The sequence below is a fragment of the Mirounga leonina genome, unplaced genomic scaffold, assembly GCF_011800145.1.
Source record: "Mirounga leonina isolate KUSES-001 unplaced genomic scaffold, KU_Mleo_1.0 Mir_91, whole genome shotgun sequence".
NCBI classification, from domain to species: Eukaryota; Metazoa; Chordata; class Mammalia; order Carnivora; family Phocidae; genus Mirounga; species Mirounga leonina.
Window position 1 is genome coordinate 18,973,960 of NW_023270839.1, and position 23,296 is coordinate 18,997,255.

A 23,296-nucleotide genomic window follows, 5' to 3' on the forward strand; every position below is an offset into this window, starting at 1 on the left:
AGGGTGAAAATCAAATTATTTAACAACAGCCACGGCCGGGCATCAGGCCAGCTGGGCCGCAGCCCTGGAGCACGGGTGGGCACGGATCCTCTGGTTCGTGGGGTCTTTGGAGGGTTCTGGGTAAGGACCAGGGAGCACTCAGGGGGGTTGGAGCTCAAGGCACGAACTGTATGGCCAACAGGAGAGAAGCGTATTCAGATGCACTAGGAACCATACAGCTGTGCAGGGAGGGTGGGCCTGATGGGTTTCGGAGAAGCCCCGTGGGAGAAAGGGCACTGCTGCTCAGGCCGCAGACACCCAGCTCTGGCTCCGGCCTCCTCTCGGGCCTGGATTCCTGGGGCTGAGAGTGCCAGGACTCTACTTCCCCTTGAGACCTACTCAGGACAGGGGGATCTTGCCAGCTCATGTGGAAAAGATGTCGCTCTTTGACCCTCCGGACTGGCTATTAGGCAATCCAATAGTCCCCCTTCCCGCCCCCAGCTTCATAGGCAGGACCAGTGCGCCAGGCCCGGAGCCCGCACGGGGTGCGCTGCCTCTGTTCTCATCTAGCTCCCCCAGCACGCTCCGAGGAAGGTGCTGTTAGCCCTACCTTGTGGAGGAGAAGCCTGGGTTTAGGGAGACTGCTTCTCACACAGGGGCACATGGTGCAGAAGCCGCAGGGCCAGGCCTCGGGCGCAGATCTACCTGATCACAGGGCGGCACATGTTCCAGCCGCCCGGGGGCTGGCTCTCACCGAGAGTTAACCAAACTGGCTAAAAGCTTGCTCCGGGTCATGCACTGGACTACTTAATAGCAGAGGCAGGAGTAAGCCCTCAGCTGCCAATTCAGGGCACCCCAGGTCTAGCTGTCACCACCAGTCGGTCAGACGAATAGTTACCAATGGGCTCCTGGGGGCAGGCTCCCATGTGGGGGTGGGAGATGGGGAGGGGGTCTGACACGTGGGGTTTCAGAAGTGGTGGGTGTGATCCCCATTACCCCAGGGCCAGGCGAACCCTAACCAAACCAGTCCACAAGGTCTGGAGTGCAGGAGAAGGCAGACAGCTCCTAGGGAGCCTGTAGGAACTCCCTCCCCAGGGCTTCTCAGGGCAGGCCTGGCTGGTGAGGCCACCTCCTCCTCCCCAGAGAGCTGGGTGTATCCATCCCACCAGTTCCTTGCAACACCTGTGTCAGAGCTCCCAACAGCCCGGTGATAGCTTCCAGGGTGTGTGGGCCCTCCCTGAAAGGACACCATTGGGTTGGGGACTTCATGGGACCTCAGAACGTTACCCAGCTAGTCTGAGCAACATCCCAGACCAGGGCACTCCTGGGAGGAGCTACCATGGCTGTTTTCCTTTTTTATCACACAAGCTAGGCGAGGGGTCAGGGCAAGAAGTCCAGCTCTGAGGCACGGAGCCTCGGGGTCCTGAGAGGGACAGGAACAGTTCTCAGCTGCTCCATGCCCCCCTTCAAGGTGCTCTGTCCTTTCTGTGGAAGCTCTCCCCCCTCCCAGCCCAGGTTCCAGAGGCTCCACCAGACTAGGGAGGCAGGAACAGGTGCTGACCAGAGGCTCTTCCAGCCCCCCTGAGGGCTGTGGGGAAATGTGGGGACACCCCAGAAGGTGATACCTATCCTGACCAGGGCAACAGGGCACCAGACACCATGCAGCTTGGAGCTCCCCTCCTTGGGCTCCTGGGAGGCTGCGTGGGGTCTCCAAAAGGACAAGACATTTTCAGGGCATCACTCATCTCATTCAGGGATTCAGTGTGGGCCGGGGGAGAGGCCTGGAGAGGAGGATGAGGAAGAAGGTGCTGCTGCCAGGCCTGGCCATGGCGTGCCTATGGCAAACTGGAAGCTTGAAGTAAGTGGGAAAGCTGAGGCAGAGCTGGTCCAGAGCCCTGGCTACCTGACCTTTGACCCCAGCGTCTCCCTAGGAAGCTACGAGGAGTCAGATGGACCCAGGAGTCTTGACCACAGACCCAGCTGGGCTTCTGGGCTGATGTGACAGGTTGGCAATGCCACCGATCCTTCCGAGACACCACACCACACACTCACACAGCATGGCAGTTTAGAATGTCCATGGGGTAAATGCCCGCTCACCACTAGGACAGGAGAGCACGGATCCACCCTGGCAGTGCTAAGCACCATCTACCTGGGTGCTGGCCTGGCCCCAGAAGGCCCTGAGCCACACCACAGCACCCGGTCGAGTCTGTGGGTACCCTCAGCTGGGCCATCCACCCAGGAGCCCCAACCGGGCCAGACCACAACCCCGGGTGCCAGGTCGGGGCCGCCCAAGCCCAGGTGCTCTGTGTCTCTGGGATCTACAGTGTTCCCAGTGCTCCTGGTGCCTGCCTCCTGCCCTCAGCTTCGGGGCCCACCTACCCAGCACGGCTCCCTCACCTCCAAGGCACAGGGGGCTGAAGGCTTGCCATCTTCTGCTTGGCGTAGGTCTGGTAGGTAGTGGGAGAGCCAGGCGGGCATTTGGCTGCTGAGCATCGTGGCGGCTCTCCAGCTGGGTGGCAGGATTGGGTATTTATATTCTGACTCAGAGCTCCGCCCTCTGGACACCTCTCTGCTGTGCCTGGGATTGCATGGGGAGGGGTTACGGTGGGTAGGAAGATGGGGGCCCTCGACTCCTTAGTATCAAGGGACTCTGAGGCCTTCAGATCTTGGAAATGCAGGAACGAGTAGGGGGTTGTGACCCTTGGGGTCAGCAGTCTGCTGCCCCCAGAAACTCAGAACCGCCTGGCTGTCCAAGGGAACGGGTGGTAAGAAGAGTATGCTGGGCCCTCACAACTTTAGGATGAGCCCAGCCATGATTTGGGAAAGACCCCTCTCTTCAGGTTATCAAGGTCATGGCTCAGAGACACCCTTCTGGGCATCGGGGGGGGGGATGGGGGATGTACCCTCCCTCCTAAACTCCGCATAGTCCCACAGCTTGGTGCCCAGGAGCTGTGGGCAGGAACCACATGGGAGGCAGGGATGATGGTCAAACTTAGAGGGAGAAGAAAAAGTGATTGCCTGAATCCTTGGTGAGGAAAGGGTCAAGTGCAAGTGTCCCCAGCTCTCCCTCCTGGGAGGCCAGGTGGAGAGAGGTTGTGCCCAGCCTCTGCCTATCTCAGGGCAGCTTAGAGGATGCTTCTGCTCCACCCAGCTGATCCCTATCTCTGGCCTGACAGCGGGCTCACTCAGGGGACTGGTGAGGTGACTTCGCCTGCTCGGCCACCCAGCTAGGTACACTGGGAGTTTCCTGCCTGAGCTATCGCCCGAGGCCCTACAACCGGCTTTTCTGGCCCACATATTAAAGCAATTTTGTGAAACTGAGGGTGAGATCCGAACACAGGGCTGATGAGGCCCGAACGCAGGGATGGAACCGGTTGGTGGTATCTGTGGGACCTCTTCCTGTGCCAGGCAGAGGTGCCCCCCACCCTGCTCCCCTCTGCTTGTCTGGCCCTCCAGAAGGCAGATGGGGCCTCAGTCTGGACCCCTCTCAGCTTGTATCCGTCCCCTCCCCTACCATCTACCCCACTGCCAAGGACACAAACTCAGCACCCACACCCCTCAGTGGAATCTGCTAAATTCAATTTCGTTCACACACTTAGGGAGCACCAACTGTATATATGCTACAAAGAGGAAATTCCAGGCTTGAAGTTGCTGATAATGCAGGTGAGGGGACAAATGCGTCCAACCCCTCAGAGGCTCAGAGGTCCAAGTCTCCCATGGTAACAGGGGGCATCCTAGAAGGAGCAATACAAATCCTTCACATTTGTAAACATCTGTGGTTTATAGAGCTCTGTCACATAGCTAATAACTGGCTAGGGAGCCCAGAAAATAGGAGGTAGATGTTGGCTGGGAAGCGAAAGAGTAGATCTGGAAAGCAGATCACGGAGGAGGTGGCGCCTGATTTGGGTCTTAGAGGATGGCTAGGATTTCAAAAGCTAATGATAGGTGAGAAAGGTATGTTAGGAGGAAGGAAGAACATGAGCAAAAATAGGGAGGCCAGAAAGCAGGGTATGCTCAGCTATGCAAGTAGTCTGGAATAGTAAGGTGTGGAAGGGGATGTGGGAATGTAGAAGTTGGGCAGAGAGGAGGGATGCTCTGTGAAGGAACAAATCTGGAAAGATACATTAGGGCCCAGTAGTTGTGACCCTCAAAGGCCAAGCTTTAAATTTGAACTTAGTCCATAAGCAATAAAGAGCCACTGATGGTTTTTGAGCAGGAGTGTGCCATAATCAGAGCTGAACTTTAACAAGGCAATGCTGATTGATGTTGCGGGCAACCCAACCCACAGCACTACAGTGTCCTGAAAGTGAGGGGTGAGGGGTATGGTGAGTCCTGGGGGACCTCCTCACTGGGGATCCTTCCTGTCTCTCCCTTCCCTTCACTCCCTTACCCTTTGCCTATCAAATAGGCCCAGGGCAAGCCCCAAACTCCAGGGCATTCCCCAAAGCCTGGTACTTAATCCTCTCCTCACTGAAGAAGCCCAGCCACATCCCGCTCCATCCATCCAAGGTAATGCATGGAAAAATCTAGGTCTCCAATCCCTGTATTTCCTCATTGTCCATAAATGCCTCAAGAGCAGGGCCCCATTTAGCTGAATGAAATCAAATTGAATAGGAGGCTAACAGGAGGTGAGCTGGAGCCCCTTCCTCCGCACCCTCTGTGTGGCTTCTGACCCACGTGGGAGCTGGTGCGGTGGTAAACTAAGGGGAACAATCCAGCAGCAAGCAGGCCCTCACTGCCCGCTGTGTGCCCAGCTCTGTGCTGACTGCTCAGGGCAGGGTCTGGAAGGAAAGGACCAAGAATTTATGATCTAGTGAAGGGAGAAGAGGGAGCTGAACTCAGGGGTAAAGGGTCCAGCGCGGACTTTAAGTGGGGCTGGAGGGGAGAAGGGCCTCCATGGGGATGGTGGGAAGTGTGCTGGGAAGGCGAGTAAGGAGTGCCAGTCCATGTGACCAAGTAAGAACTGCATCAACCTCCCCTTCTCATCTAACACGTCTCCAAATGAACACACATTTTAAGCTAAAACAGTTCTCTTGGTACACAGCTGATACTCCAGGCCAGGTCCCCTTTCTCCCCTCGTCCCAGAGTCGCTGTGTGGGGAAATTCTAAACTGCTGCTGCAGAGTGGAAGGGACTGAGTTCTTTCCCACCCAGCCCCTCTCCTCCTGGATGAGCAGGGAGCCTGAGATCTCCCCCAGAAACCCCAACCTGCGTCCTCGGACGCCTCTGCCCATGGCAGTGTCCGGGGCCTCGTTAACTGACTCCCACTGACTAGGGTGACCAGGACCCGCCTCTCGCCAGCAGCCCCTTGGCCTCAGGTAAGCCAGCATTGAAAAGTACATTTGTTCCGCTGGTTCAGCTGACATCACTTCCCCGAGAGCCCCACAAGGGTGAATTCCTCACCTTTCCTCTTTCAAGATGCCTCTGGTGCCTGTCCCTTCCTTCCCATCCTGCCAGTGGCATCTGTCTCTCAACCTTGTCCTCCTCTCGGGGATTCATCCCCCACACACCTGGCTGGCCAGGGAGCTTTGTAACCACCCCTTCGATCTGCCATCCTCCTGCTCAAATGCATCCGACGCTTATCCATCCTTTGCCAACAAATTCTGGATTCCAGTACCTTCCGTAAAGCAAGTAAAGCCCCCAAACAGGGGCGCCTGGGTGGCTCATTCATTGGGCGTCTGCCTTCGGCTCGGGTCATGATCCCAGGGTCCTGGGATCGAGCCCTGCATTGGGCTCCCTGCTCAGCGGGAAGCCTGCTTCTCCCTCTCCCACTCTCCCTGCTTGAATTCACTCTCTCGCTGTGTCTCTGTCTGTCAAATAAATAAATAAAATCTTAAAAAAAAAAATAAAAAAAATAAAGCCCCCAAACAGTCCTATGTGTATATGGAATTTTAGTATATGATAAAGGAAGTCTTTCAAATATGGATGAAAGGATGGGTTATTCATTATTGGAAAAGCCAGCTTGCCACTGGAATAAAATAGTTAGATCTTAATTTCATAACAACACAGAAACAGATTCCAGACAGATTAAATATCTAACCATTAAAATAAAACTATAGAAGATTTAAAATAAGATATTAGAGAATATTAATAAGATACTGGGATGAAGAGAATCTTCTAGATGAGGTACAAAACCTAGAAGCCAATAAGGATATGTTACCAGATTTGAATATACAGAAACATAAAATTTCAGTAAAGCAAAAGATGCCACAAGCACACTGCTACCTGCAAAATATATCCCAAATTTAGTCCTCTTAATAAATATCCATGGGTAATAAACCCATCGTTTAAAAATACTGACAAGGGACACCTGGGTGGCTCAGTCAGTTAAGCATCTGCCTTTGGCTCAGGTCATGGTCCCAGGGTCCTGGGATCGAGCCCCACATCGGGCTCCTTCCTCAGCGGGGAGCCTGCTTCTCCCTCTCCCACTCCCCCTGCTTGTGTTCCTGCTCTCTCTGTCTCTGTCAAATAAATAAATAAATAAATAAATAAAATACTAGTAAACAGGAGAGTCTTACCCTACCAGATTCTGAGATAAACTACAAAGCCACACTTAGACAAACAGCATGTTGTTGGTGTAAGAACCAGACCAATGGGACAAAATAAAGGGATCAGAGACACGCCCTGATAGTTAAGGGAACGTAATCATTGATAAAGTTGGCACCACAAATTAATAGGGAAAGAACAGCTATTTAACAGATGATGTGGACATGAGTGGCTCCCTAAATAGAACAAATTAAACAGTATTCCCACTTATTTCTATACTAAAAAAAAAAAAAAAAAGGCTATAAATGGGATCAACACCTGAAATGGAAAACTATAAAGTTAATAGAAGACAATGTAGGAGACTCTACTTGTGATCTGGGGATAAGAAAGATTTCTTAAACAACACTTTGAAACCATGAACCATAAGGCAAAAACATTTCTAAATGTCATTACATAAGGATTAAGGATTTCTATCAACTAAGAACACACCGAAAAAGTTGGTAGAGTGCAGACAGAATGATGAAAGGTATTTTGAATGCTTTTGCAAATCACCAAAGGATCAACATCTAGCATATACAAAGAGTTCTTACGTAATCCGCAAGAAAAAGATGACTGTGCCAACATAAAAATGGACCAGAGATTGGAACTTGCAGTTTATGTAGGAAGGGAAACCCAAAAGGCTAACAGGCATTTGAGGAGATGCTCAAAATCATCTGCATTCAGGGAAGGGCACATTGAAACACCAATGAGATTTCACTGTAGCTATTAAATCGGAAAACGCTGAGAAGGCTGAATCATAGTTGCCTTTCCCAACAACGAGAGAATGGGGAAGGATATGTGGGTACAAAGACATAACAACCAATCAAGAGGGCAAGCACAGGGCTCATGGGACCAAAGAGGACACACTCCACACTCCACATCCTCAGCCCTCGGCACTCAGGGGAGATTTTTTCCCTCCAGCGCTCCCCAGCTTCACGGCCACTGGTCTAGTGCCAGTCATCACCTCCATTCAGCTTGACGACTGCACTAGCCAGACTGGTCTCCCTGCTTCCACTCTTGCCTTCCTACAAGCTTTTCTCTGCAGAAGGCACAAGTGGTCTCCTAAAAACATAATCCAAGATATGATACATTAAATCAAACCAAATAACCACATCAGCTAGGTTCTGTGATGGCCCTGAGTAAAATCCCCCAGCCCCTGGGGGCTCTCACTTCTTGCCATGGCCCTGAAAGGTCCGGTGTGGTCTGGCTGCTCACGTCTGTTCTCCTCCTCCCCTCACGCACAAGTTCCAGCTACACCAGCCCTCCCCGCCTGGAACATGGCAAGCTCTTTCCTACATCAGGGATTCTGCACTTGCCATTCCCTGGCCTGATATCCTTGACCCTGACTCTTGTGTTGCTGCTCTTTCTCATGGTCACGGATCTGCTCAAATGTCCTTTTCTCCAGCAACTCTTACCTGACCGCCCTCCAGAACATGTATGCCTCTCACCCACCTACTTGCTTCTGGGTCACTGTGGTTATTTGGTTTGATTTAATGTATCATATCTTGGATTATCTTGTTCATTGATTCTTTTTGTCTCTTGCTATCAGACTGTAACCTTTTATAGGGTAGAGATATTGCTTGTCTTGTTCATCAACTGGAAACACCTAACCCCACCAGTAAAGGAATGGTTTGAATGTTCAGACGCATTCACACACCTGGAACATTACGCAGATGTCAATAGAAACGAAGTGGCTAACATTTACTGAATGTAAACAAAGTGACAAAGACTAATCTACATATCTTATATTACCTGTGAAGTAGCTAGTGTTATTATCTCACGAAAAAAAGAATTGAGACATGGAGAGGATAAGTAATTAGCTCAGGGTCACCATGGTAAGTGACAGGACTGGGAGGCAAGTCAGTCTGACCCCGGAACTTCTGGCTCTAACGAGACACACATCGGGAGATGAGTGTTAATATGTTGAGACGTATCAGAACCTCTGGCCAACAAGCTAGACGTGACTCCATTTCATGAGGAGATACAAAATGTGCATAAACATGACAAGAAAGGACCTTCATCCCAAAGAAGGTAATATTCTTTGTGTTGTCAATAGATCTGGCTCACAAGTATTTTCCGTTCTTTCTCTCTTATTTTTTCTTTCAATATTTTATTTATTTATTTGACAGAGAGGGAGAGAGAAAGCACAAGCAGGGGGAGTGGGAGAGGGAGAAGCAGGCTCCCCACTGAGCAGGGAGCCCGACGCGGGGCTCGATCCCAGGACCCTGGGATCATGACCTGAGCCGAGGGCAGACGCCTCACCGACTGAGCCACCCAGGCGCCCCCCATTCTTCCTCTTTATAACAAGATGTTTAAGGCCCAGCCGAGCGCTTCGCATCCTGAAAGTGCTTGTGTCAAAAGCCCAACATTGCTCCATCTTGTGAAGTTCCTGCTCCTAACAGTTGTGGTCTCTGGTTTCAACTAGAGGATAGGTTTTATTTCCTAGCTCTTGACTCTCTCTCACATAGCAAGACTGGCTGGAGCCTTTTGTACACTGCACTTACCCTTTGTCACTGGTCGCTTCCGTGAGGATGACATTGCCATTGTCTCCAACCTGACTGAACATGATATAGTTGGTTAGGGGTCTAGACTTTCAAGTTTCAAAGACCTGGATTTGAACACCGCTTCTGCTATCCATTAGCTGCCTGAACTTGGGTGAATTTATCCCTATACACTTGAGTTTCTCCATCTGTGAAATGGAAAGCATAATGACTTCTACCTCATGGGGTGGTTACGGAGACTAAAGGAGATAAAGCGCTTAGGACATGCTGACCTTCAGTCAGCGATGCTTTCACCAGAGATGTGTGATGCACAGTAATACCAGAGACACCAAGACATCATCCCTGCCCAAGGAGCTCCTGTCTATTTGGGTGAGTCGGAAAGGTCACACAAGTGGTCTCCGGATGATCCTGTCACATATGAGGAGAGGTGTGAAAATATGCCACTCAGAAAGCATCGCCACCCAGGGCCGGAAAGGTCAGAAGAGGCTGCCTGGCCACAGGAAGACCTTGCACTTGCCTTTGAAGGAAGGGTAGAGACCTGATGAATAAAGCAGGAAGGGGCATCTGTGTCAGGCGAGATAGCATGAGCAAGGGGATGAAGACTCAGAAAGGAGACCAAAGAAAGTCTTGGATATCAAGTGCAAGAATCATGATTTTTGCCGGCCGTGGTAAAGCTCAGGGAAAGTTCCTGAGCAGAGTGTTTGAGAAAGACAGCAAATCCCGCCCCCCGGGGTAGAACAGGTGAATAGTAGCACTGTGCGGCCTGTGAGCGCTGGAAGGCAGGCATGCCTCCTTTATCAGCCCCGTGTGGCCCCCGGGGGCAAGCCGTGGGCTATGAAAGGCCCCATCCACCTCTCCCTCTGCACCTGAGAGGAATGCTCCTGGGTCTCGTCCTCTCCACATGCCCGATCGGCTCCATGCAGCCTGGCCCAGGTTCTCTAGCTGCCACTCGGGACCTAAGGGGCTGGGGCTCGGGAAAGATAAAGGTGTGCTTATCTGTGGAGGAGGGGGCTGACTCCAGAGCAGGCTTGTCAGAGGGAGATGGCGGGGGGTGGGGGGTGGTGGGAAGGGGGCGGGTTGCAGATTCTATTCATTTCTTCATTTTGCCTTTAGTCAGCCCCGCCAGGCCAGAGCAGAGTCCTGTCCGTCGTGGTTAGGTAGGGGTAAGTCCACATAGGCAGACACTGTTTTTCCATATGGCTGCTTTAAACGGTTGGGAGGGCCTGGGTATCGGGCAAAAGTCACCTGGCCATGGAGCCCACGTGGCGCCAGCTACCTGCAGCAGATGACATTACACTGGGGGAGAACATTGGCTCCTTACTAGGCTCTGATTCTGGAGAAACGGACTCTGAACAGACACTGCTTTGGAGTGAGGGACTCTGATTAGGAATTATCCTCTCCTGAGAATCAAAGATTTACCAAGGGGATTAAGAAAAAAAAAAAGATGATCAAAACCACAATGAACATCCTGGAAGAGGCTGCTGAGAAGTTCTCCTCCTCCCAGAGCTAGAAGTTCTCCACTGTGGCAGCAGCTGTGACCCCCGCCCCACTTGGAAGACCCCAGTGACCAACAAGCCAGCCCCAGAGTCATGGGCCTTGAGACAGATCTGGAGACCAGCTCGGGTGGGAAGCCGGCCTGCCATCAGGCCATCCCCACCGCTCACCTCACTTTTGTCATTGACTGTGCTCGTGGCAAACAGCTCTCCCTGGTGGCACCCCCAGTGCCGCCCCGAGCCCCCAGTCCCCATCTAGGACCTGTCACTCCTCCAATGAAGACCTGTATCTTGTTCTGTGGAGAAAACCGGCCCCACCTGACTCAGGGGGCCCTCTGGGTGGGAGACACCTGGCCCATGCCGGGGGGACCCTGCCACCCCGCAGTGGGACGGTGGCCCCAGCTTCCTCCCCAGTCGGTCCACGTGTCCCCCAGGAGGCTCCTGAAGCCAAGGGGAACCCCTTAAAGACTGTGCCCTCAAGGTCTTCAGCTTGGGGCACGGTCATCGGCTCGCTCAAAGCCCTCTCCTCCTGTGTCTGTGGGCAGGCAGAGTAACAGGAAGAGCCTGGCCCTGGAGGAGGGGGTTGGCACAGCAGGCTTGAGAGCTCGGGGTGGGGGTTGGGGGCTGCAGTTCCCAAAGCCCAGCCCTCTTTCCCCACCAAGCAGAAGTCTTTGTGCCTGAGCCAAGGAAGAGCATTGGATCAGATCAAGGACATCTGAAACAGCCACTAAGTACACACTCAAAGGTCTCCTCCTTCCTCCTCCTTATCTTTGTTCACCTTTCACTAGAAGCAGGATAAGGCACCTATGCATGGAAAGAGACTAATTCATTGCTACAGCAAATCCTAACGGAGCATCTTCTGCATTCCAGGCTCTGCAAAGTACTAGGGAAGAGACCACAGCATTCTTGGAGCTTATCCTTGGGGCGGTGGGTGGGGGTGAGGGGAAGGGTTAAATAAGTAAACAAATAAATAAAGATGATTTTGAACAATGAAAAAAAAAAAAAAACCACGATGAAATACCACCTCACATCTGTCAGATTGGCTGTTACCAAAAAGACAGTAGATAACAAGTGTTGGCGAGGACGTGGAGCAAAGGGGGCCCTTGTTGATGGGAATGCAAACTGGTGCAGCCACTGTGGAAAACAGTATGGAGGTTCCTCAACAAATTAAAAATAAAATTACCGTATGATCCCGTAATACACTACTATTTATCTAAAGAAAATGAAAACACCAATCAGAAGGGATACGTGCACCCCTATGTTCATGGCAGCATTACTGACAATAGTCAAGATATGGAATCAAACTCTGTGTCCATCCATAGATGAATGGATAAGAAGAGGTGTCATATATATACATATATAATATTATATGTATAATGGAATATTACTCAGCCATAAAAAGAGTGCGATCTTTTCATCTGCAACAACGTGGATGGATCTAGAGGGCATTGCGCTAAGTGAAATAAGTCAGAGAAAGACAAATACCACATGATTTCACTTATATGTGGAATCTAAAACACAAAACAAAGAAAACAGAACCAGACTCATAAATACAGGAAACAAGCTGTTGGTTACTAGGGGAGAGGGTTTAGGGGGTGCTCATGAATGAGGTAAAGGGGGTTAAGAGGTACGAACTTCTAGTTATAAAAATAAACAAGCCATGGGGATATAACATACAGCTTAGGGAATCATCAATAATATTATAATAACTGTGTATGGTGACAGACAGATGGTAACTAGACTTATCATGCCAATCGTTTCATAATGTATAAAAATATCACATCAGGGACGCTTGGGTGGCTCAGTCATTAAGCTTCTGCTTTCGGCTCAGGTCGTGATCCCAGGGTCCTGGGATCGAGCCCTGCATCGGGCTCCCTGCTCGGCGGGAAGCCTGCTTCTCCCTCTCCCCTCCCCCTGCTCGTGTTCCCTCTCTCGTTGTGTCTCTCCCTGTCAAATAAATAAAATCTTAAAAAAAAAAAAACAAGAAACATGGCTTCAGAATTTCTCTAGGCCTCAGTTTTCCTATAAATAACAGATATGGCATGTGCCCACCTCCGCCATCCAGTAGCAAGGGTTTACTAGTTAGAGACTCTGGAGACCCCCAAGCTGAGAGCACGTCTGTCCTGCTTCCCACTGATGCCTGGGAGATGTGGTCTCCCAGCGGTGCCCTTTGCCCACTGGAGGGCAGACGAAAGAGGCCAGGGCAGATTCATGGAAACTCTGCAAGGCTCCCGGAGCGAGGAGGGCTGTGGGCCTGTGGGAGAGGATGGGGCCGTGTGGGCTGATGGCCGGAACCGCGCAGCGGGGCTTGGGGAGGCTGAGGCCCCAGCTCAGGGGATGCCGCATGATGGGGCACTTGCGGATGGCCTGGTAGGATGGTTGTGCTTTTGGTAAAGTGACCATTTGGTGGATTGACTTATTTTTTTACTTTAAAAATCAACTTTTGGAGGTATAACTTAGTACAATAAAACACACCTATTTGATGAGTTTTGCCAAACATACACAGCTGTGTAATCACCACCACAATCAAGATGTAGATCATTTGCATCCTTTCCAAACGCTGCCTCATAGCCCTTTGCGGTCAGTCCTTGGCCTTTCCCCTGGCCCCAGCGTGCCACCGATCTACTTGCTGTCACTGCAGATTAGAGGTGTCTTTCCTGGAGTTCCACATAAATGGGTCAGAGTGCTCAGTCTTTTGTGACTGACTTCTTTTGTGTAATGTCAGGTTTTTGAGATCTACCCATGTAGCTGTATTGCATGTGTTCTTTTTCATTGCTGTGTAGTATTCCATTGTAAAAATATTTACAATTCGTTTGTCCATTCATCAGTTGAAGGACAAAGCTGTTTCCAATTTTTATCACTTATGAATAAAGATGCGGTAAACATTCGCACACAGGTTTTTGTGCAAATATATGTTTTCATTTCTCCTGGGAAAATACCTATGAGCTGAATGGCTAGGACTGAATGATTTTTACAAAGTGACCCAGAGCTAGGGGCTCATGTGACAATCCCAGGCCCCAGAACAGAGCCTCCCATCCTCAGCCCTTCTCCACTCTCGCTCTTTTCTCTTGTCTTCTCTTCCCCTCCCCTCACCCTTCCCTTTGGCCTTCCCATCCCACAGGAACCCATAGGATGGATGTGGAGGGAGCTCCTGGCTTCACCCACAGAAGGGTGACAAGCGGCCCTCACTTTTCTTGGTCTAAAGCTGGCTGACCAAGCACCCCCAAACTCTTCCAAGTCTCTTGACATCCGCTTCTCAGTCAGGGAACCTGGGGGGACCCCAGACTCCACAGGGAGAGGACTGGGGGAGTCTTCTAGCAAGCTCAGCCCTGGGGTAATGTGTCAGGGCTGTTTGTACTGGTGCTGTTGTTTTAAGAACTGCATCCGATGGATCTAGTCTATCCCATTCACTGGTGCTCTTTTTTCTTTGTTTAAGGATTTTATTTATTTATTTTGGGGGTGGAGAGGGCGAGAGAGAATCTCAAGCAGACTCCCGGCTGAGCACAGAGCCCGAAGCAGGGCTCGATCTCACGGCTCTGAGATCATAACCTGAGCCGAAATCAAGAGTTGGACACTCAACTGATGGAGCCCCCCAGGCATCTGTGGTGCTCTTTCACCTGAATTTGGTTCTAGACCAGCTCTAGCGGAGGAACATAACTCCCCACCAGTTTCGTCCGGTTCAAGCTCCTGAGCCACAAACTGGATTCGTGTCGTCAGCCCCTGGGGGTCCTAGAACGTGACCCTAAAGACCCATTTCCACCTGTCCCCACAAGCCTCAGCCCTGCTTGCTCTGCCAGACTCGGGGTTCGTGTAAGCCTTGTAACCGGTTCAGGCAAAATACCCTGAGGATTTTTTTTAGTGGTACTTGGTCGATGTTGGTGTCGTGACCAGGGTTTGAGTTAAAGAATTTGCACGGAGGAAGTGGTGAGTGGTGCAGGTGACTGACACAGCAGTGACTTCTGGGAGGCCCACTCGCCCCTGGCTGCTTGCCCTCCTCTACCCCCGCCCAGCCCCCTTACAAGCGCTGGCTGGTTGGTGGCTGGTGGGCTCCAGGGCCCGGGCCTGGAGGGCAGAGGGGAGCTGCCGGGAAGCTGCACTGGGCCAAAGGGCATTCCTGGCGGTGGCGTGGGTGGGGCCGCCCTTGGGGCCGACTCTGCAGCTGGGTTGCTATAATCCAGGCTGTGCCTGGGCAAGCCTGAAGATGGGGGTGACCCAAGCACAGCAGGCAGAAGGGGCCCTTGGGTCTGTGAGGAGCAGAGGGGTGGGAGCCCTCTCCCCGCCTGCCGCCAGCCCTCTGGCAGAGCCGCCTCCTGCTGCTAGCTTGGTCCTCCAGCTCTGTCCAGAGTGGGCCCTGGAGGGGGCTGGGCTCAGGCCTCGTGTCCCGAGCATGTGGGAGTTGGCAGGCTTGTAGCCATCTCCTGCCAAGTGCAGGTGACACCTCCCTCTTCCCTCTGTGTGCATGCCTTTGTAGGGGTGTGGTGGGTGGGAGTAGGGGGTGCCAGTCCTCTTTCTGGTGATGCACATCCTCAGAGGGAAGGACGCTGGGCCCAATAGTGCAGACCAGGCCCCTGTTGTACCCGGCTTGGAGCCCTTAGCTCCCGTTTGCTGCAAACAATAACTAAAGGCTCATTTAGGGTGACCAAATGACCCGGTTGGCCAAGGAATGAGGGGTTTCCTGGGACAAGGGACTTTCAGTGCTAAAACCAGAATCCTGGGCAAACTAGATGACTGGCTCCATTATTTCTAACTTTTCTTGAAAAAAGATCTTTTTTTTAAAGATTTATTTATTCCCTGGAGAGAGAGAGAGAGAGAGCGAGCGAGCGAGAGAGCGGGGAGGGACAGAGGGAGAGAGAGAGAGGAAGTTTTGCAGACCCCTCACTGAGCTCCAAGGCTGACATGGGGCTCAGTGTGGGGCTGGATCCCATGATCCTGAGATCAAGACCTGAACTGAAACCAAGAGTTGGAAGATCAACTGATTGTCCCACCCAGGGGGCCCCTTGAAAATATTTTTTAAAGCAGAGACAAACCTGGTGTGCCACACCTGCAATTTGTAATTATTTGTATTTATGAGTATTTATAATTACTCCTAGATTTATAATTATTTGAGATAAAATAATTTGACTGTATTCTGGTTTTATTTTGCAGTATTTAAACAAAATCTATATGGAACAATTTCACGTATTCAAGCCAATTCTTTTTTTTTTTTTTTAAAGATTTTATTTATTTATTCATGAGAGAGAGAGAGAGGCAGAGGGAGAAGCAGGCTCCCAAGGAGCAGGGAGCCTGGGACCCTGGGATCATGACCTGAGCCGAAGGCAGATGCTTAACCATCTGAGCCACCCAGGCACCGCAAGCCAATTCTGAGGTTAAGAGGCAATTGAGTCTGTGTGGGGGATCCCAGGTATGTGCACATAATGACCCCAGAATTCCTTTCCCCTTCTTCTGATAAAAGCACATTTGGGATTTTATGGAGTTGTCAATCGTGGGGAATCTTCCTCCTTCCTCAGAGGTGGGGCCCTGGCCAGCCTGGCTAGTCAGCATTCCCATCCCCTTAGATTCAGAGATTAGTTCAGGAACAATTAGATCTTTTCCTGCTTCTTCTTTTTTAGGATTATATGGGGGAAGAGGAAGATTAGTGGGAGGGAGAAAAAGATATTATTCTTTTCTCTAGATTATGAACTCTAAGGAAGACGTAAGCTTTGAGACATCACCCCATAGAAGGGCTTAGCATAAGAAACTAAGCTGACATAGAAAAAAAGCAAGGTTGGGCGCCTGGGTGGCTCAGTTGGTTAAGCGACTGCCTTCAGCTCAGTTCATGATCCCAGGGTCCTGGGATCGAGCCCCACATCAGGCTCCCTGCTCAGCAGGAAGCCTGCTTCTCCCTCTGCCTGCTGCCCCTGCTTGTGTTCCCTCTCTCGCTGTGTCTCTCTCTGTCAAATAAATAAATAAAATCTTTAAAAAAAAGAAAAAAGAAAAAAAGAAAAAAAGCAAGGTTGAGAGATACGGAGAAAAAGAGAAAGTTCTGAGCATGTGGTCTGGGCCCCTAGATCCAGCTATGCTTGAAGCCCACACATCCCTTGGGCTTATCAATTACCTGAGACAATAAAGGCATCCCCTGACCCAGGAGACCTCATACTTACTTGAATCCAGCTTCTGTTACTCTGCCACTCATGACTGAAGGGGCTCTGACTAATACACCTGGCCACCACCTCTGTGGCAGGACTCTACTCGGGGCTCTCCATTAGGGAGAAGGGAGGGGAGGACTACCTGGGTTGTATTCTCTGTATCCTGAACTGAGTCCTTTATGTCTTTAGATTAGGGAGACCTTATCTCCTCCAGGACACATCTAGGGTAGGAGGTACATGTCTGTGCTTTTATTTTCAGGGGTCTCTTTCGGGCATCATGGGGAAGAACTGTTCCAAGTGCTTTCTCCCATCTGCTCCCATCCCTGCTCTTGTTTCAAGGATTTGCTGAGATCTCTTGTTGGTCCCTGACTCTGGAAGTCAACCGTATGCTATTGCTACCTCCCACGCACATACCTGTTGCCTTTGTGACATCCCTGCATAGGTTAAGCCTTTCCTAGTCATAGGAGGACCAACCATCGCCTTCATCATTCCATCTCAACACCAGGTACACTGGAATGGAGAGAGAGCATTGGTTACTGTTCCTGCCTAGAGCGGGGGCAAGAGCTCTCTAGTGACTGCCTAGAATTTAATCATAGGAATTATGATTCTTCCTCCTTCCGGCTGGGAGTGGAAAGAGGCAGCCATCCTTCCCCAGTGAGTAAGGCTGAGTTGACGGAAGGGAAAGGCAGGCAGGATGGGGCAGGCCCGGAGATAATGCATAGGAAGAAACAGATGGCAGAAAGATCCCAGGAAATGGAAATCATATCCTGAGCAAGTCGGGATAAGAACTCACAAATGAGCTCAACACTTGACCTTCAGGATGACCTTTTAACCCAAAGACATCCAGCTGGGAGAGGATGGGGGGAGGGAGGGAGAAATTGCTTTCGCGCCCACATGAATCAGCCTCCCAGCAAAGCACATCTTCCCCGGCTTCGTTTCTAATTTGAATTTCTCCTTTTAAAAAAGTATTAAGCAATTTTATGACATACAAAATGTATAGAGAGTAACAAAGTGAACATCCATAAATCCACTACCCAGAGTAAAAAATAAAACAGTGGTAACAGAGTTAAGTCCCCCTGTGTGCCGCTTACATGGTCATTTCCCCTCTGGGGATAGCCACAATCCTGGATTTCTATCCATCATTCTGAGGCATTTCTTTATTCTTTTTCTAAATACGTCTGTATTTCTAAGCTCCATTTAGTCTCACTTTGCATGTTTTAAACTTTATATAAACGATATCACGTAAAGGATATGTATTCTACAGTAAACTTGTTTTTTTTTCCCCACTAGACATTATGTTTATAGAATTTGCTTATGTTGATAAGTATAGATCTGGCTCATTCATTTTCAGAGCTGTAAAGTATACCACAATTTATCTACACATTTTTGTGTGATAGACACTTAAGTTGTGTCTAAGTTTTTATTATTACTATATTTTATCAATTCTAAAGCATGCATTTTTTCGCATTTAAAAAATCTCTGAATTAAGAGATACTTATTAAAACCAATGATGTGTTATACTTTAATTGGCAATGTTTTCCCTTAGAGAATGATGTACCTTAGATTCAATGAAGTATATAGTAGCGCTAACCCTACTGTGAGCTTTCCTGTACGTGTCGTGTTTCTTTAGTATATATCCCCCTGGAAGTAGAAATTGTTGGGTTATAAGGTATATTACCACCAACTTTACTCGATATTGCCAAATTGTTCTCCAAAGTATTTTTACTGATTTATACTCCCATCACCATGGAAGAGGGTTCCCATTGGGGTATACCCAGGAGTATTGGCTGACTTTCTGAGTTATGCTAATCCAATGGGTATGAAATGGTATCTCATTGTGGTTTTAATGTGTATATCCTTGATTATTAGTAATCCTGGGTAACTTTTCAAGATCTTTTACTTTCTCCCACCCATATTCTTGGGACTTTTTTTTAATCAATTCCCCTGCCTCAGTCCTTCTTTACCATAGTCAAACCAATGACCATCAATATTTAATAGCATACAGCAGGAATTATCAGAAGTTATAAAACTATTCATGCCCAAGTAATTCTACTCTTGGAAACTCACACTGGGAGAAAAAAATGCTACTGCTTAAAAACGTTAATTGCATCTAAATTTTTGATGGTTAAGAGTTGAAAATCATCCAAATGTTCAATATTGGTAGATATATCAATATAAAAATTGTGGCACATTCCTATGATTAAATTCTATGCTGTCACTAGAGAACTATAAAGAGAATGTATGCATGTATCTATTTGAATTTAGGGCATAATAAGGATGGCTAATTAAAAAAATAAGCAAAAATCATAAATATTCCCATAAAAATTATAACCACCAGAGAAAATGAGATCCCATACACAATAGCAAAGAAAATATAGTAAGTAAACTTGAGGGGAAATAAATAAGAAAGTTACGTGTGAAGATGATAGCATTACAAATTAATAGGGGAAAGATGGATTTTTTTATATTATATTGGAAAAAAGTATTTTTTAAAGATTTTATTTGAGAGAGAGAGAGAGAGAGAGCACGAGCAGGGGAAGGGGCAGAGGAAGAGGGAGAAGCAGACTCCCTGCTGAGCAGGGACCCCCCCCCCACCTCCACCCCAGGCTCAATCCCCAGACCCTGGGATCACACCTGAGCCAAAGGCAAACACCTAATCAACTGAGCCACCCAGGCACGCTAATATTATATTGGAAAATTAACTGCTTTCTGAAAAAAAAAAAAAAAAAAAAAAACTATTTTGCCATATGGAGAAAGAATAAGCTGGATCCATACCTCACTCTTTACATTAAAATAAATTTCAAAACTAAATATAACCTAATTAGTTATTGTCTTATCATCAGTGAGGAAATGAGATCCAAAACTGAGATGCAATGAAGGAAACAAATCAATAATTCTGACTATAGACCTATTAAATTTCTCTGTATCAAAACAACCACAGACAATACTAAAAGGTTAATTCGTAAAAATATTTGTCAAAGTTATGACGAAGGGTTAATTTTCCCAGTAAACAGAAAGCTCTTTCAAATAAATACTAAAGAGCAAACAATTCAATAGAAAAATTGACAAAAGGTACAGACACGCTGGTGGTTATGCGCATGCTTCTCCATGTCAGCATCTCCCCAGCTTTGATAAATGTTAGAATTAAACTGGAGATCATTAAACAAATATTGATGCCTGGCTCCCAGATATTCTGATGGACTTGATGTGACATGGGACCTGGACACTGGGAGTTTTAAAAGCTTCCCTGGTGATTCTAATGTTCGACAAAGTCGGGATCATTGGAATATGCAATAAGCCTATAAGAGATTATCACGAATAATAAGAATGTAAATTAAAACAAAAAAGTGATGCCATTTTTCATCTATCAGATTGGCAAGGATGAGAAGTTGACAAGGCTTCATGTTGGTCAGGGTATGGGGAAGACTCTACAAGACTTTGTTGATAAAATGTAAATTGGCACGATCTTTTTAGCGGGCAGTTTGGTAATCTTTATTAATATTTAAAACTTGCATGAACTTATATCCAGCAATTCTATTTCTAGGAATTGATTGTACAGAAACTCTTATACAAATCCTCAGAGATATTCTATGTAGCATTATTCCTCTAACTGCCTTTCATTTTTGTTGTTGGTTGTTAGCTTAGCATTCAGTATTGAGCTCATATTGTAAAACTTTTCTACCTATCAGCAAATAGTAATCATTTTCCTTTGCCATTAGGAAAAAAATTTTTTTTTAAATGATTACAATTATCATCACATCATCTCAGTGTGATCATATCCACCAATTTTTGATTCTGTGAGTATTACCTCAAAGCCTAGAAAACATGTCATTAATATCCAAACTATAATGATCCCTCTCTCCTCTTCACCAAATTGGCAGAGATTTCAGTATTTCCCCAAGATTTCTCTCCAAGCAACTCAGAGAATTCCCAGGATGTTGTCCTTGTCCATGAGGCAGTTGGTTGTTAGCTTAACATGTTGTTAACTTAACAAGGACTATGCCTTAGAAGACATTGATGAACAGAGGTAGCAGTCATTCCCTTCTTAATATAGCCATGGCTTTTGGGCCTTGGGCGTTGTTGAGTGGAGCTGGGTAGCACTCTCTCTTAGGAATCCAGTTGCATCCATAAATTTATGTAGGAGCAGAGAAGCCTCCTGGTGGAAAAAGGAGGTTGGGACCCTGACCCCTACCCATTGGCATGCAAATTATTGACATGTCTATGATGAATTGAAGAGACCTCAAGAGACCCATTTGAGGTCAAATGGCAGGAAAGGACATTGGGAGTCCCAGGGAGGAAATGCCCATAGAAATGAGAGAAGGTTGGACTGGTGTCTGGGACTCAGTATTAGCGCTTAGCTTACTGAAATCTAAGGCACAGGAATAATGTTGAAACTTCTTTGTTCACCTTGCTGCCATGGGTCTATCTGGGGGGAAACTGATTCCCTGTGTGTGTGTGGGGAGGGGTTTGAGAGAGGCTTATTACCAAGTGATAGTTGATAACCTGGTAACTTTTCTGGGGGAATTCTCCTCATTAATCCTGACCAGGCAGGTGCATTCCTTCGCCTGGGCAAATCAGCAGAGATACTTCTGTAGAGAAGTCTAGAGTTAGCAGAAAAGTGATAGGGGAACCAGCTCATGGACAAGGACAGCAGCTTGGGAATTCTCTGAGTTGCTTGGAGAGAAATCTTGGGGAAATAACGGAAATGTCTGCCAACTTGGCAAAGAGGAGAGAGGGATCATTGTAGTTTGGATATTAATGACATGTTTTCTAGGCTTTGAGGTAATACAGCATCTCAGAGAAATTGGCGGATATGATCACACTTAGATAATGTGATGATAATTGTCACCATTTTTTAAAATCCTTTTTTTCTAATGGCAAAGGAAAACAATTACTATTTGGTGATAGGTAGAAAAGTTTTGCAATGTGAGCTCAATATTGCATGTATATATAAATAAAACTGATTTCTATGTATCTATGTGCCTAAAAAAAGAACTGAAAGGAAATCTCTTTTTTTTTTTTTTAAAGATTTTATTTATTTATTTGAGACAGAGAGAATGAGAGGGAGGAGGGTCAGAGGGAGAAGCAGACCCCCCGCCGAGCAGGGAGCCCGATGCGGGACTCGATCCAGGGACTCCAGGATCATGATCTGAGCCGAAGGCAGTCGCTTAACCGACTGAGCCACCCAGGCGCCCCTGAAAGGAAATCTCTTAAGGGTTCAAGAAGTTATCTCTCGATGATGAGATTGTTGGGAATGTTTATTTTCTTCATTAAACTTTAAAAATTTTTAGTACCTATCCTGAACATATCTTACATGTTCTTGACAGAAAACCAAATTTTTCAAAAAGTAGGATTACTGTATGTTAAATAAATAGATAAAGTGATTGTGTGTTAAAGAACTTATATGTTAAATAATAAAGAGACAAGGGAAGGAAAACTACTGGACTTCAAGCTTACTCCGCGCTGTCATCATACAGGATATTTACATATGTTAATTGTAAAAAGTACACAGGTGTATTCTCTTGGGCCTATTCTCTGAGAGTAGCAGGAAGCATTGAGCAAGGACAAGGTCAGGGACGAATTTTTCCTTAAGTGCTCAGAGGCCCTCTCCTCCTCCCACCAAGCAGCTGGCCTACTGCTCACCATCTGGATCCTCCTCTTTCCCCCAGCTGGAACAACCACGAGGGGATGAGGCAGGGAGCAAAGCCAAGGCTCACTGAAGACTTGACTGGAGCACAAAGCAGAGCCCGGGACAGCAGGGTCCTGCCACCGCCAAACATGGAAACTAACTCAGGGTACGTAAAGGGCTGTCAAGTACAGAAAAGGATTCGACTGATGTTGTGTCACACCTGGTGGTGGAAATGCGCCTTTGTGGGTGGGTAGATTTGACCTCAGTGTAAGAAAGAACTTGGTCACATGGGAGGTATGAAATTTCCATTGCTGGAATTATGCGAGGGGTACCTGCCTGGGAGCACAGAAGAGATTCCTCTACTGTGCAGGAGATAGCTCTAAAATCTAGATGATCTGCTTCAGCTTTGAGATTGTGTTACTCCCTATCCAGACACACCCTTGATCCAGGGGACAGTTCGCTAACCCCTTCAGCAGCTTGAAACGTCTGAGGGAGAGGCCTTCTGAAGGTCAGGCCAGCCTTTGTCGCCTAACATGTAAGCGACTCCCGTGATGGGAATTTCACTGGGCAGGGAGGAGAGGGTGGGACAAGGCCAGTCTGGCCTGGTAGGGGAAAGATTAGGAGACGGTGGGTCTTTGGGCCCCCACAAGTCAGGTTCTGTAGATGGCCATCTGCCCTGCCCTTCTTAGACCCAGCCCTGGCCCTCGCCTCCCAGGGCAGCTCCGACAGACATCTGGAAAATTTTGTCCTGCATGGCTCTCACCTGCCTGCTGATGCACTCATCATAAGGTGACACGTAAACGACAGGTACTTATGGGGACCTGCAGCATAGAGATGGAAGATACCAAAAACAAAACAAAACAAAAAAACAACCAAACCAAACCAAACCAAAACAACAGCAACCACCACAAACCAAAGAGGCCACTAACAAAACACTTACAACAACAACAACCTTTCACAGACTAGCCGGACACAACACCCACACAGACAAATGTAGAGGAAAGAATAAGAGTTTTGGAGTCTGAGAGGCCTGAATTCCTATCTT

At 48.2% G+C, this 23,296-nt stretch overlaps 2 protein-coding genes across 2 annotated transcripts in view; one reads left to right on the top strand and one right to left on the bottom strand.

Moving 5' to 3' along the window:
* Nucleotides 1-17,667, bottom strand: part of PLA2G4E (phospholipase A2 group IVE) — a 48,030-nt gene extending 30,363 nt beyond the window's left edge. Inside the window, exon 1 of the mRNA XM_034994149.1 lies at nucleotides 17,037-17,667. Coding sequence (XP_034850040.1) covers nucleotides 17,037-17,111 — 75 coding nt within the window. The 5' untranslated portion in view covers nucleotides 17,112-17,667. The remainder of the gene's footprint in view (nucleotides 1-17,036) is intronic.
* Nucleotides 10,594-11,051, top strand: LOC118003468 (steroid receptor-associated and regulated protein-like). The gene is given in 2 exon segments (XM_034994553.1): nucleotides 10,594-10,822; nucleotides 10,825-11,051. Coding segments are annotated over 2 exon segments (456 nt in total).
* Nucleotides 17,668-23,296: the final 5,629 nt, after the last annotated feature.